The sequence below is a fragment of the Hoplias malabaricus genome, chromosome 5, assembly GCF_029633855.1.
Source record: "Hoplias malabaricus isolate fHopMal1 chromosome 5, fHopMal1.hap1, whole genome shotgun sequence".
NCBI classification, from domain to species: domain Eukaryota; kingdom Metazoa; phylum Chordata; class Actinopteri; order Characiformes; family Erythrinidae; genus Hoplias; species Hoplias malabaricus.
Window position 1 is genome coordinate 20,804,128 of NC_089804.1, and position 15,000 is coordinate 20,819,127.

The following is a 15,000-nucleotide window of genomic DNA, read 5'->3' on the forward strand; positions in this document are numbered from 1 at the left end:
ACACACTCTATCAGATTCTCCATCACTCCACAGAATGTAGTTCAACTGCTCCACAGATGAATGCACATGTTAAAGCTCATGTGCAGCTGCTCCAGAGCTTCTCCTAACTCACATTAGGAGAAAATCTGTGCACACAATGCAGCTTCCACATTGGGTGCACCATCATTTATTATTTATACAATTTTGAACATGTTAGCATTAATAATTTGCATTCAAGAATAATAATTATCACTTGTAAATGCCTCTTACCAAGGACTGAAACACCAGTGGCCCATATTTGTCTGTGTTGTCGTCCAGGATGGAGAACAGCGTGTCCAGAATGTCCTGAAGAAACTGAATATTGAATAAAGTTTAATATTTCATACTACTGCCATCATTAATGTTTAACAGTGGGCATTAACGTGACTTACTTTAACTATTTCCTCTCCGCTAACATGCCGCAATCGACCCAGAATGTCCATAACGCGGTCGGGATGAGCCTTCCACTTCAGCAGAGCCAGTAAATCCACTGGGGAAAGAAGCGGGTGCCATTAGAAGGCTGTAAAAGATAATGAGTTATGCTGGAGGCACGTATTATTTACGACGGGACGATGGGAGTGGGATAAAAGTTATGAAGCATTTCTAAAGCACCGTTCTGTGTGAGCTTGGTGGAGGAGAGCTGGGTGGAGATCCACAGGGTTTCCTTGGTGCTCCGCTGGAAGATGAGGCTGGACGGGATGTTGGGGCAGCCGTTGAAGTCGTCTTTGCAGCAAGGCAGGCCCAGGTACAGTGCGTGGTTACTGAAGGTGGTGTTTTCATCACACTGGAAAATACACATCCACAAGTTGTGTTGAACAGTTTGCACAGTCTACGTTTTGAACCCTGTGTCAACTCACTGTCACAGTGTGTGTCGGTTGTCCACTAGCCCTTCATCAGTCGGTGGACTATTCTCAGTGCAGCAGTGACACTGAGGGGTTAAAAACTCCAGCAGCACTGCTGTGCCTGATCCACTCTACACCAGCACACCACCACCACGTCAGTGTCACTGCAGCGCTGAGAATGATCCACCACCACATCACACCTGCTCTGTGGGGGTCCTGAGCGCTGAAGAACAATGTGAAATGGTGTGGCACATTACGCAGAGCAACAGTTAGACTACAGACTGCAGTTGTAGAACTATAAAGTGCTCCTGTGTGGTCGGTGGAGCTGAGAGAAAGGACAGTAAGTGTAACAAAGAGGCCATAATTGAAAATACTGCACTAATCGTCTGTATTAATTCAGCTGAAACAGGTTTGTCAGTTGCCTCTGAGCAAAAGCAGCTGCGCTGCAGAGCCCTGATCTTGACGTATAACACCATATCATCCTAAAACCGCTCCATTATGTCGTTTTATGTAAGTAGACCATTCAGCCTGATCACAGAGCTCGACAAACTCTCTTGACCAGGCCCTCAAGCTCCTCTCTTACTGTAAATACAATCATTCTCACTTAATACTGCATTGATTTCATGCAGCACATGCTTTATTGATTTTCAACGCCTTCTTTTTTTAAAATGCAGTGTTCGGTGTGTAATGTGATTTGCTTGGTATTGACCGTATATGCTCTGTCTTGTAACGTCATTAGTGCAGAGAAGTAGACACTGAGATATTGGGATTTCAGGGTTAAACTGCAACTGGAAACTAAAACACACTGGGGCTCATGAAAATCTTGATTGTCTCACTGTACTTGAGGTCATCGTTCACCTTTCAGGACTGCTGATGTGAAGTTAAAAGAACCCACTGTGGAAAAGGTGCCAGTCCATCACTCCCTCACACCTACTAGTGTTGAATGCTTCTTCTAAATACCATAAGAATGATTTACCGTCCGGGGTTGTACTGACCTTGTACACATAGAGTTCGTGACTCTCGTCAGATAACGTCGTGCCATCTTCCCTCATGAGCGGAGTAAAGGCAAAGCCGAAAAGCTTCTTTTCTCCTTTGTCTTTAGCTGCAGAAACAGGAAGGTCAAAAAGACATTTCTCTAAATATTTGTGAATACAAAGCAAGCTGCTCTCGGTCAGAAATACCACAGCTGCTCTCAAAGCTTTCTAAAAAAAAATATTTAATGGAAACAAATTGGTGCAGAATGTTCCCACAAGCTCCAAACAAACCCAGAGGCATTATGAAGGAGGAGGAGACCGTTCACTCCAGGAAAACTGAACGGGAAATCTTATAAAGCTCAATATGGCTTTGATGAAAAACAGAGTCTTAGGGGTGTTGAGATGCCCAACAATTAAAAGCATATATTGTTAAAAGTATGTAAGTGGAGCTAACATACACCTCCATTAAAACTATACATTATATTTACTGAGAGTTAGGTCAAGCTTGAAAGACAGTCGTGTCCATAACATCAATCAAAAATTGAGCAAGTAAGATTAGAAAAGGCCAAAGCAGCAGAAATAAAGGTAGATATGGTGCTTTTAGGAAAAACAATGTATTAAAATATATTTTGCTGCTCACATTGCTACAAACCGTAAAACAGGGAGAACACACCACACAGACAGTCACCCAGAGGAAACCAACGCAGACACAGGGAGAACACACCACACTCCTCACAGACAGTCACCCGGAGGAAACCCACACAGACACAGGGAGAACACACCACACTCCTCACAGACAGTCACCCGGAGGAAACCCATGCAGACACAGGGAGAACGCACCACACTCCTCACAGACAGTCACCCGGAGGAAACCCATGCAGACACAGGGAGAACGCACCACACTCCTCACAGACAGTCATCCAGAGGAAACCCACGCAGACACAGGGAGAACACACCACACTCCTCACAGACAGTCACCCAGAGGAAACCAACGCAGACACAGGGAGAACACACCAATTCCTCGCAGACAGTCACCCGGAGGAAACCCACGCAGACACAGGGAGAACACACCACACTCCTCATAGACAGTCACCCAGAGGAAACCAACGCAGACACAGGGAGAACACACCACACTCCTCACAGACAGTCACCCAGAGGAAACCAACGCAGACACAGGGAGAACACACCAATTCCTCGCAGACAGTCACCCGGAGGAAACCCACGCAGACACAGAGAGAACACACCACACTCCTCACAGACAGTCACCCAGAGGAAACCCACGCAGATACAGAGAGAACACACCACACTCCTCACAGACAGTCACTCAGAGGAAACCCACACCGACACAGGGAGAACACACCACACTCCTCACAGACAGTCACCCAGAGGAAACCAACGCAGACACAGGGAGAACACACCAATTCCTCACAGACAGTCACCCGGAGGAAACCCACACAGACACAGGGAGAACACACCACACTCCTCACAGACAGTCACCCAGAGGAAACCCACGCAGACACAGGGAGAACACACCACACTCCTCACAGACAGTCACCCGGAGGAAACCCACAACCTCCAGGACTCTGGAGCTGTGACAGAGACACCACCTGCTGCACCACCGTGTCGCCTGAGTGTTTCAGTATTTTTTTGGTCTTTAAGTAAATTAAGTTAGAAACAATTTCTGCAATGACACTCTTTTCTAAAACAGAGTCAATAAGCCGGTTTCTGAAGCTGCAAACAGGATAAGCCCTGCCTTTTTTGAATCAATAATATGTTTCCTTATTTTTTTATATATCTCTCTCCATTCAAAGAGACCGACTGAAAGGACTTTACTATAAAGCTAGATGTGTGCTCATAAACAGAGAAAGTCTTACTGGAGCAGTGTCTGAACTCAAAGCGGAGATGAGAGCCTCGGAATCGGTCAATGGGAATGGGCAGCTTCACCATTTCACTCCAGCGAGGGCTGTTATTATGGTAGAGGACGAAAGAGCGATGCTCGCTGATGTGAGGCTCCCCTGACCCCAAACTAATGCAGTCCTGGAGTAGACAGAACAACACAGAAAGCATTTATTAAAGTACAGTGACCTGGTTCTTCAAAAGCAGTGTCCAACATTTTCATGTGAAATCGTGATATACACGGCCTGTCCGAAAACAACACTTACACACATTCATATTTTACAGGTCGCTGTCGGCTGGGTGGTTTTGGTTGGTGGACTATTCTCAGTCCAGAAGTGACACTGAGGGGTTACCAGCAAAACACACACTAACACCACCACCACCACCACATCAGTGCCACTGCAGCGCTGAGAATGATCCACCACCACATCACACCTGCTCTGTGGGGGTCCTGACCATTAAAGACCAGGGTGAAAGGGGGTTAAATATATGCAGAGGAACTGATGAACTACAGTCTGTAATTGTACAACTTTACAATGCGTCTATGTGATCAGTGGAGCTGATCAAATGGACAATGAATGTGCAATATTTTAGAACAAAGGACCCTGGAAACAAAGGACAGACCCCAGCCTATTGGTGTCTATCTCATTACGGAATGGAACAGCTTTGGGGCGAGACCCTAAATGTTTGGACATGTTTGAGCATTTATTAAAGCATGGTAACAATGTAGGAAAAGCAAAACTAAAACACTCTGAGGAGATCCCGTTCAACATCTTTACCAGCTTCATTCTGGTCCCCACTTAAGGAAGAAAGAACATGTTCTTTGCTCCACCAAACATTCAAGCAATAAATACAGTTTTAGTTTCACAGTTAAACAATTTAATATCCTTTATTGCTACCTGGACAGTAATTGGATTTATGTAATAACGTTTTGGGAGTAGGACCATGGCCAAACTCCTCCACTCAGCTCTGTATATGCCCTGCAAACTCACATCAGCAATTCTGTGGTGGATAAAGGTGGGCTGGGTGAGGGGGGGCACCCTGAACTCCTGCCCATAAATATAGCTGAGTTTGACCTCCCCCATTAATTTGAAGTTTTTAAAAGTGAACATGTATAACTCTTCAAAGCCGTACTTTGAGAACCTCTCCATCGGCGTAGAGCACATATACAGTGACTTCAATATTCTTCTGCACACTCTTCCCTCCTCTCTCAAAGTCCCCTCTCTCCAGGGTGAGGTACAGGTCATTACGGATGTCACCTAAAACAGAAAGAGAAGCATTATTAGGTGCACAAGAAGACAGCTGATATTCTACATTAACGCCTTGGAAATTAGAGCCAATCATGACGAGAACTTGCACATCTCTCAACAAGCTTTTCATTTTGTGGCGTCCCTTCTGGTGAAACACTTTATTAAACAGGCACTCCTCTGAATCGGCCGAAGAGATCCATGAACTGCTGACAGCACGGGTTAAATTTGGCGTGACGTGTTTGATTGATTGAATCTATTTATTTAATGATTTAAAAATACACAACACTGAACAGCAGTCATTATACACTTTAAATTATCGAGGATAAAAACACAGTAAAGGGGTTTATTTTCACTGTGGTCCTCATCACAAAAAAAACAACAACAAATAGACAAAATAAACAGCACATCTCAGAAAGATAACTTTAAGACCCTGGTGTGGGAGGAGTTCGGTCGGCTCAGAGAAAGTTCTGGTAAACCGTCAGGCGACTCAGCTGGGGAAGCGGTTTTCCACCAACACTGTATTATGGTGGAGGTGTGGAGTCGTTGACCTCGACTGGGGTCATCATTAGGTGGTGGAAGGAATACTTCAAGGATCTTCTCCACCAGCACTTCTTCTGCAGAGGAGGCAGAGTTTGGAGAACCCGGGAAGGGCTTGTCTATCACCTGGGTCAAATAGGTAGGGCCCCGGGGGTGGGTGAGGCTCTGGATGCTGTGGGGCGGTGGAGTCACACTCCTCAGCCTCCCCGGTAAGGTCTATGCAGGGGATACTGGAGAAGACAGTCTGGCTGAAAGCTGAACCTCAGATCCAGGAGGAACAATGCAGATTCCGCCCCAGTCGTGGAACACAGGATGAGCTCTTTACCCTCACTAGGATCCTGGAGGGTGCGTGGGAGCTTGCTCAACCAGTCTGCATGTGCTTTGTGGATCTGGAGAATGTCTTCGTCCGTGTCCCTCGGGATATTCTGCTGCGGGGGGTTCTCTGGGAGTGTGGGGTACTGGGCTCTATGCTACGAGCTATCCAGTCACTATATAAACAGAGCAGGAGTCTGGTTTCTATGGCTGGCAGTAAGTCTGACTGGTTTCCAGTCAGAGCTGGACTCCGTCAGGACAGCCCGTCGTCACCGGTTCTGTTCATAATATACTTGTCTTTTCCAAATGCAAGCAAACTCACTTAGTAGGCCAGTACCAGTACAGTGTTTAAGTGTTCATCTCTGGGTGGACTTGTTAGGGTGTATCATAACAGACCAACCAGGTTTTAATTAATAGTCCATCTGAGAGTAGTCTATTTTGTCTGTATGTTTAAGTATGAAATATATTAAACCTCTGCGAAAGAAGCTACTCCCCCAGCATGGTTTGGGGGCTTTAAAGGGTTTCACAGAAGTAATTAAGAACTTTAAAATGCTAAATTCATACAATAAAGCTGTACTATTAGCCACTCTTCTCTTACACAGATCTCACCCACAAGATCCAACCAAGGTTAGGGCTAGGTTTAAGGTCAGTGACGTCTGATTTTCAAAGCAGAAAAAGGTACAACCAACAATAATATGGCACTATTCATTCATTGATTCATTAATTATCTGTAACTCTGATCCAGTTCAGTGCAGCGGTGGGTCCAGAGCCTATCTGGAATCATTCGGTACAAGGCAGGAATACACCCTGGAGTCCTGCCAGTCCTTCACAGGGCAACACACACACACACACAGATGCTTTTTGGAGCGTGGGAGGAAACATGAGCACCCAAAGGAAACCCACGCACACACAGAGAGAACACACCACACTCCTCACAAACAGTCACCTGGAGGAAACCTCCACAGACACAGGGAGAACACACCAAACTCCTCACAGACAGTCACCTGGAGGGGGACTCGTACCCACAACCTCCAGGACCCTGGAGCTGTGACAGAGACACTACCTGCTGCACCATTGTGCCACTATAACATGGTACTAAATTATATATTGGAAAATGAGTGGGTATCATAGAAATTAAAAAGACTTTTTTAAAAATGAACAGGCCACTACAAAAAAAAAAAAAAAACAGTTACATTAAAATCTCATCGAAACTAGCTACTGAAACATGGATGTAAGACAATCAGCACATTCTTTGTTTGCATGTCTGTGTTCTGTAAGCCCGTTCTTCTCAAAAGCTGAAGGACCTCAGTCTTCAAACAAACTACATCATTTCAGTATGAGAAAGGCATCAAAGGCCTGCTGTTTTTCAGCCAATCATAACGTACCACCTGTTGTTGTGTCTGCAGTTTGAACGTCAGTCAAATCACTAATGCCTCAGCGAAAGGACCCAAACACTAGGCATCTGAAACTGCTGTAAAATGTTATTTAATGATAGTGTGCTTCTAACAAACGATCTCCTGATGTTTGCATCTATGAGGCTCAGCACCCTGTCAAAGGGTTTCACATTTCAAATGATAACCCCGATAAACATGAAAGAAAGCAGCACATCAAAGCCGTTTGCAAATACACAGCAGGTCGGTGGCTGGGGGGAACACACAGAGACGGGTCAGAAAAGCTGGAAAAAAGAAAATAAACGTGGCCCGGGTGCCTTTTAGAAGCACAGGCCAGAACGGAGCGCTAACTGTGACGCTTCTATATAAACCTCCGTCCATTCCTCCGCTCCACTGACAGTATCCCACCGTTCCAGGCCCTGATAAAAATGTTAAAATGTTATCTGGCCGCAGCAGACCGGCTCCCAGTGAGAGATTCGTGTGGCTGGACAGCATCCAGTCTCGATGGCCTCTGTAATTGGCTGCCGCACACTGCATTGGACTCTCCCCTCTGTTGGTTCGGCGCTATCCAGGTCCATCAAATCCATATATAGCTCTTTATTCCGACAGCTCAGCCACAAGTTCAACTTTGCCTTGCAATCTCCACGCGGCTAGCCATTAAGAGATGGAAGACAGCTCGCAAAAACGAACCAGCTTTGAGAAAGTACTCAATCCACTGCAGATGTAAACAAGTTCAGACCTGGAGTACGCAGGCAACAAGACTGAAACTTCTTTAATAGAGAGCTCCAGGGTTTCCAACCTGTAATTCTAGTCCACTCACCGTCCACTCAATTAGACACATCTACCTTGAGGGTTCAGCTGGTAGATGTAGCTAATCTGTTGATGCTCATGATTTGTGGTCGGTAGACGTCACCCACAGGTCGATGTTTTAGTTTGGTGGACCTTTCCGAGTCCCTCTGTGGCAATGAGGGGTTTAAAAACTCTAGCAGCACTGCTGTGTCTGATCCACTCACACCAGCGCAACACACACTGAGAATGATCCACCACACAAATCGTACCTGCCCTGAAGGGGTCCTGAGCGTTGAAGAACAGAGTGAAAGGGGATAACCAAGTATGCAGAGCAACAGGGGAGTACAGTCTGTAATTGTGTGTGGTCAGTGGAGCTGAGAGAGTGGACAGTGAGTGCAGAGCTGGTCATAATGTTGTGGCTCAAAGGATGATACTCAAATCCATCCATCCATTATCTGTAACTCTTATCCAGTTCAGGGTCACGGTGGGTCCAAAGACTACCTGGAATCATTGGCCGCAAGGCGGGAATACACCCTGGAGGGGGCGCCAGTCCTTCACAGAGCAACACAGACACACATTCACAACTACGGTCACTTTTGAGTCGCCAATCAACCTACCAACGTGTGGTTTTGGACTGTGGGAGGAAACCGGAGCACCCGGAGGAAACCCACGCAGACACAGAGAGAACACACGACACTTCTCACAGACAGTCACCCGGAGGAAACCCACACAGACACAGAGAGAACACACGACACTTCTCACAGACAGTCACCCGGAGGAAACCCACGCAGACACAGGGAGAACACACCACACTTCTCACAGACAGTCACCCGGAGGAAACCCACGCAGACACAGAGAGAACACACCACACTTCTCACAGACAGTCACCCGGAAGAAACCCACGCAGACACAGAGAGAACACACCACACTTCTCACAGACAGTCACCCGGAGGAAACCCACGCAGACACAGAGAGAACACACCACACTTCTCACAGACAGTCACCTGGAGTGGGACTCGAACCCACAACCTCCAGGTCCCTGGAGCTGTGTGACTGCGACACTAACCTGCTGCACCACCGTGCCGCCCCTATTCAAATTCAGGTTAGTGATATTAAGACTGAAAATGAAACTGCACTGCTGTTAATAAGCGGTTAAGAAAGAAAGCCGCGGAGATTTTGTTAAACTTACTATCATCTAGTGCTGTTTCTTAAAGGCGGGCACCATGAGATGGGAAACGGCGATGTGTAGAGGGAGAGAGACACACACAAACACGGATTTAGAGACAATCCCATGGAGATCAGTAAATCAGAAACATGATGCACATGTTCACAAACATTACTCAGGCTTCTGCGTTTTCATGTGGAATCTCTGTAGCTGCAAAGAGCCTGTGTCTGGGAGCTATTTCTGGCAACATCACATCGAGACGCAATAAACACAGACAAGTTCCGAAAGTGTGTTTGCACAAATTAACATTTCTCAACAGTCTGTAAAAGCTTCCCCCCTAATTGCAGTGTTACAGTTTGTCCTAATATTGTTTGACGCGAGTAGCTCCCAGCTCAGAAGCGCAGTCCCGATTAGGGACCGCGAGTTAGCTCTCTGCCACGTTCCATTTCACGAAGCGGTCGAGTCAATGCTACAATTTGGAATAACATTATATGGGGGGCTCTTCCAGGCATTCCGGGTCAATACATTCTAAGCTCCCTCTTAGAAATGCATGCATAACAACCGCATGAAGCCAGGAGCTCCCCAGGCCTTATCGACTTATTGGCATCTTCAAAATGCTGAATTTAAAGAACCTGGCCTTAGCCTGTGATTATAATTGGACCGCAGCTCGGGAGGCTCAATACGTGGAAGATAAACCCATCTGTTTTAGCTGTTATGAGGCCTGAGCTCACATTCAAAGACAATCTTGAGAAGATGGGCAAGAACAATAGGAGGCGATGAAAGGAATGCTGATTTGGATGAAAGCAGACACAGGAGGGCTGGCCTCGCTCCAATCAGCACATACACTACACAGGCACGAGTTTGTGGACACCTTCTCAGCAAGGGTTCTCCTGAATGGATGGGTGTAGATTTTACCAGCTTCTATTTTCCTGAAAGTAGATTGTTGTACTGAGGTCCTATGGTTAGTTGTTCTGACTTCTCGAAACACAGCGCAGCTGCTTTGACCGTGACCTCTGTCTGAGCCGACATGGAGGAAGCTCTCACAGCCACGCCCATACCTTTGGCTCATGTACAGCTGCTTCACAACATCGTAATGCATTTCAATGCTCTTCTATGGCGCTTATCAAATCCTTGCCCTTGTTGTGAGATTGTTGTGTGTGCTGTGACTGAAAGGAATGTAGACACAGGTATAAATAACGTTAGAGTTATTAATAGCAGAGACTTGCAGCCTAGTCACAGGGACGCCACTGTTTAATGTGTCTCTCTGAGTTGAGTCTATCCCAGAGGGAGGTCTCAGGTACAGGGAGAGAATTATACACAGTCCCGCTCTCTCTCCAGGTTCCTGTCCCTCCTCCAGGACCTGCTTCGTCCCTTAGCCCTGAGGACACTGAAATCTGCCTTTTTCGTATTTATACTATCATTAATGCCAACATTAAAAGTTACATAGTGCAATTTCAGCAGTGCGGAGCCTGCAGTAGCAAAGACACAGGGGTCTATGCTCCAACTGCAGCTCAGTGGAGCATCACAGTAGTTTTAAATCTGTCATTTTAAGGTAAAAACTGCCTGTGTTGCTTTAAAGTCTTCTGCACTATAAACACAGCATGGCACATCAGAAAACTATTGTGGTTTTAAGGATGGGGACCTGATGTGCAGTTGCTCCAGAGCATCACATTTCAGCTCATGCTTTTCTATAGAGGTTATCTGTGTCCAAAATAGGTGGTGTCTGTTTCCTAGACTGGGATTAAGCCTAGTCCTGGACTACATTTATATTTCAGTAGGTCATTTGCATTCAGAATTCTGTGAAGTCCTGACCTTGGCTAATTATAGCACCATGCTTGCTGCAGTGTTAACCACAGCCTTCATTAAACGGCTAATTTAATGCAGGGATCAAAGAGCTCACCTGGCATGATGACATCGGGGAAGCCCAGTTTGCGAGTGATGGCGACGCAGCGGTTAAAGATCATGGGGTTCTCCCTCCGGACCTGCTCCATCTCTCCTCGGAGGAGCTGCAGGGAGATGATCAGACCTGTCCAATCGAGAGACAGAGAAGGACAGAGACACAGAGGGACAAAGTTAAATGTGGTAAATCCTGTTCGGTCCTCAAAAGGCCACAGTGGAATCACAAGCCTTAGCTCTGCAGTTTGTTTCTGCTGTGACCCATATAGGTCATCATCATTCATTCATTCATTCATTCATCAATCTGTTAAAATCTTCATCCTTCATCCAGAGTCCACAGGAGGTGGAACGGTTGTTTGTACACGGCTGAAGTGTTTGAATTACCACAGAAACTCCTTTGTAACTGGAGTTGTTTAGTTTTGTAGCATTGTCGCTAATGCAGTTAGCTATCTTCCAAGTTTGGAGACATTTCCACCTTTAATGACCCCCTATAGAGCAGGAATAGGGCAACATCCAACCAGTTAAAAGCACAAACCGACTGAAGAGCAGCAAATGGTGAGGAATCATCTTCTGAAGTGTTTTTTGATTACAATCATGAACTACACTTATAAAGCAATATCTGTACAGTTCACACGAGCTGCTAAATCAGTGTGAACATGTCTTGTTAAGCTATAGAATTGTTCTCCATCACAAACGGATCAGATTTAGAAGACCCCGTCTTCATCATGCCAAGTGAAACACAATTTCTGAACGGGTCACAGCATCCTTTTTAGAGGTTTGAAGTGGACCGCTTGCATTCCCAGTGCTAGTCTGGAAACACTTCCCCTCTGAGCATCCGAGGTGTTAGATTAACACACCACCTCTGTCAGACGCCCCAAAACATCTGAGAATGGGCTCCATCTCTGGAGGAAGGGGTAGTGTTAGGGGGGCAGGGAGAGAGCAGTGCTTTTCACTACCAAAATGCATTTTCATTCTGCCACCAGGACGAGTGCTGCTTTCAATCATTTAAAATCCCCAAAGCTCAAGGTAATCTAACTGTGGGGCTTTAAGGGTTCATGCATTTTGCATAGTTCCCCACAGAGAGCTCAGAGCTAGCGCCTCTTCAGTAACTCCCACATAGTGCTGAGACGCAGGGTTTGGTTTCGGTCCACAGGGAGCTATTCAGGTCCACAGTCCACCAGCTAAATAGAAGGTCAGAATAATTAGAGGTGTGCAGTTTCAGAGTCGAATGAGCCCCAGCTGAATCTAGGGAGTGGGGGGTTATACAAGTCACAGGCACCAACAAACCCCTATAACAGAAAACCTTAAACTATGGTTCCTTTCTATTTCTGTCTCACAAAATACGAATCAATCTTAAAGGTGGACTAATCACAGCATCCGTTTCCTTCTCAGATTAGCCTCAGCTTAAAGAAGCAAAATCACTAGTGTGTGATTATTATTTAAAATAATTTATCTTTATAAATATAATCAAGTGGGCGGCACGGTGGCGCAGCAGGTAGTGTCACAGTCACACAGCTCCAGGCACCTGGAGGTTCTGGGTTTGATTCCCGCTCCGGGTGACTGTCTGTGAGGAGTGTGGTGTGTTCTCCCTGTGTCTGCGTGGGTTTCCTCCGAGTGCTCCGATTTCCTCCCACAGTCCAAAAACACACGTTGGTAGGTGGATTGGCGACTCAAAAGTGTCCGTAGGTGTGAGTGTGTGAGTGAATGTGTGTGTGTCTGTGTTGCCCTGTGAATGACTGGCGCCCCCTCCAGGGTGTATTCCCACCTTGCGCCCAATGATTCCAGGTAGGCTCTGGACCCACCCCGACCCTGAACTGGATAAGGGTTACAGATAATGAATGAAGAATAACCACTTTTCTATCCCATTTTCTCAGGCGCCTAAAACCTCTGCACAGTTCTGTACGTCTGCTTTGAATAGCACAGTCTTAACCTGCTTTTGCAGACGTGACACACTGTGTTTACTGTCAAGGGCATTTCAAAGCACTCCAAACGGATATGATGATGTTCATTAGAGAAGCGTTTCAGTTTTTAATGCAGTGCTGTGTGAGGGATTGAAGGTCATGATCATTTAATTGTGGTTTTCTGCCTTTTCAACAGGGAGGATTCCCACTCTCCTTTTTCATGTCACATGAATAAAAAGCCCTTAGCTCTCAAGGTACATCTCAGAATTTGTGAGAAAGTAAACCCAGCAGAACTCATTCTGGGAAATGACAATACCTAAGTCCCAAAGTTTAAGGCAGTGATGACATATTGTGTCAGCGCTGGATCTGATGGTGTTACGTCTGACTGCTAGAGGAGGGCGAGCTCTGAGCGATCAAAGTATGTTCTTCGGCTTGAAACTCTTCTACATTCTTAAGCAGATTGTATTTGAGGATGATGACATTCTAGTGTAATCCTGAGGATTCCTTTCTCTGGACTCGTACACACTTATAAAAGTCTGTAACTCTGCACAGACAGAGACACACACACACGCCGCTGAAGGAAGTGCCGTTTTATGGGGATGGGCTGCAGCAATCGTCCCATGAGAAACAGCGGTGTGTGGTGGCAGCTCAATTTGTCGAGGCAAATTATTCATTGATGGTTTCCATCAGGCCTCGCTTCCCAATCTCTCACTGCCTCTGTTTCACATTCAGGATTTAAGTCAGTGATTCCCAACATTTTCTGCAGTGCCCCCTTTTTGAAGATTAGAATATTTTTGAGACACTCAACTCTGACACAAACGCATGGGTTTGGTTTCCAACCTCCAGTCGAATTTACTTTAAACATTGTAATTTATATAAAAAAAAATCAGTGGAATAAATGCAAGTGAAATGCATTTGATTTTTTATATTATTTATTATACATTAACTTATTTCATACACTGTATAGTGTTTAATTAGTGACCCAGAGCGCTGCTGCTTCATTAGCGTCAGGCTAATGGAATCATTGGGCACAAGGCGGGAATACACCTCCAGGGTGTATTCCCGCCTTGTGCCCAATGATTCCAGGTAGGCTCTGGACCCACCGCGACCCTGAACTGGATAAGGGTTACAGATAATGAATGGATGGAAATACATTTTATTTCTTTCTCATATATTAGATTCATACCAAGTTTTGTTCCCACCATTTTAAGCAACACTACATTAGATTAGGTATTTTTGCTCTTGGGTGCCCCCTACACTCAGAGAGTGTAATTCACTATTACAGCACTGTCCTGAGATCCTGCAGTGAAGTTACATAGGGCAGTTTCTGCTCTGCTGAGCTCGAAGTAGCAACAACAGAGGCTCTGTCCCCTGTTACACCTCAGTGGAGCACCACAATGATTTTGAAGCTGTAATTGTAAGATAAAAATACTACCTAGTGTTGTTAGAACCAAACTAGCATGGTTTAACCAACTTGACCATGACCCGTGCTCACTTTTACAGTAAAACACATACCATAGTTGGTGCTGGGAGCTGTGTATTTGGTGCTGGATTTGCGGATGATATTTTCATGAATCTGGTACCACTCGTTCTCATTGTTACATCTGAAAAAAACAATAGAAAGAAGAATAAATCAATTATGAGCACAAAAAAAAAAAAAAAACCCAGAGCAGTCAGAGAGGAGCAGGAGGGCGGAGAACTGCCATCAGACTCATTGAGCTCTCTCTGATGAGCGCACGTCCTCGGAGTCTACGCACGCAGATGAGAGCCCGGGCCTTCAGACAGAAATGAATATTGCAGGGAGATTTTCTCGTAAAACAAAAGAACTGCTTTAGTAGCTGGAATATAACATGCTCCCTGAGGCGGTTAACAGAAATGAAGACATCTCTGAAGAACACAGTGACTGTGGATACGGTTGTTTAATATTCGGGAATCGTAGAGAGGATCGTTATAATTGTGAATCTTGATTTTGATTGTGAAGGTAGGGTACGACGTCAGTAAATGGACCCGAGAGGATCTGTGCCTACGA

General features: G+C 45.7%; 1 protein-coding gene across 5 annotated transcripts in view; it reads right to left on the bottom strand.

Annotated features, from left to right (window-relative positions):
• The window catches only part of dock3 (dedicator of cytokinesis 3), a 196,010-nt gene that overhangs the window by 39,562 nt on the left and 141,448 nt on the right, over positions 1-15,000 (bottom strand). For all 5 annotated transcript variants that reach the window (XM_066670399.1, XM_066670400.1, XM_066670397.1 and 2 more), the window contains exons 13-20: positions 14,487-14,575; positions 11,075-11,200; positions 4,865-4,989; positions 3,709-3,871; positions 1,856-1,962; positions 631-802; positions 411-508; positions 250-333 (exon numbers count right to left, since the gene is read on the bottom strand). In XM_066670399.1, the coding sequence (XP_066526496.1) occupies positions 250-333; positions 411-508; positions 631-802; positions 1,856-1,962; positions 3,709-3,871; positions 4,865-4,989; positions 11,075-11,200; positions 14,487-14,575 (964 nt within the window). The remainder of the gene's footprint in view (positions 1-249; positions 334-410; positions 509-630; positions 803-1,855; positions 1,963-3,708; positions 3,872-4,864; positions 4,990-11,074; positions 11,201-14,486; positions 14,576-15,000) is intronic.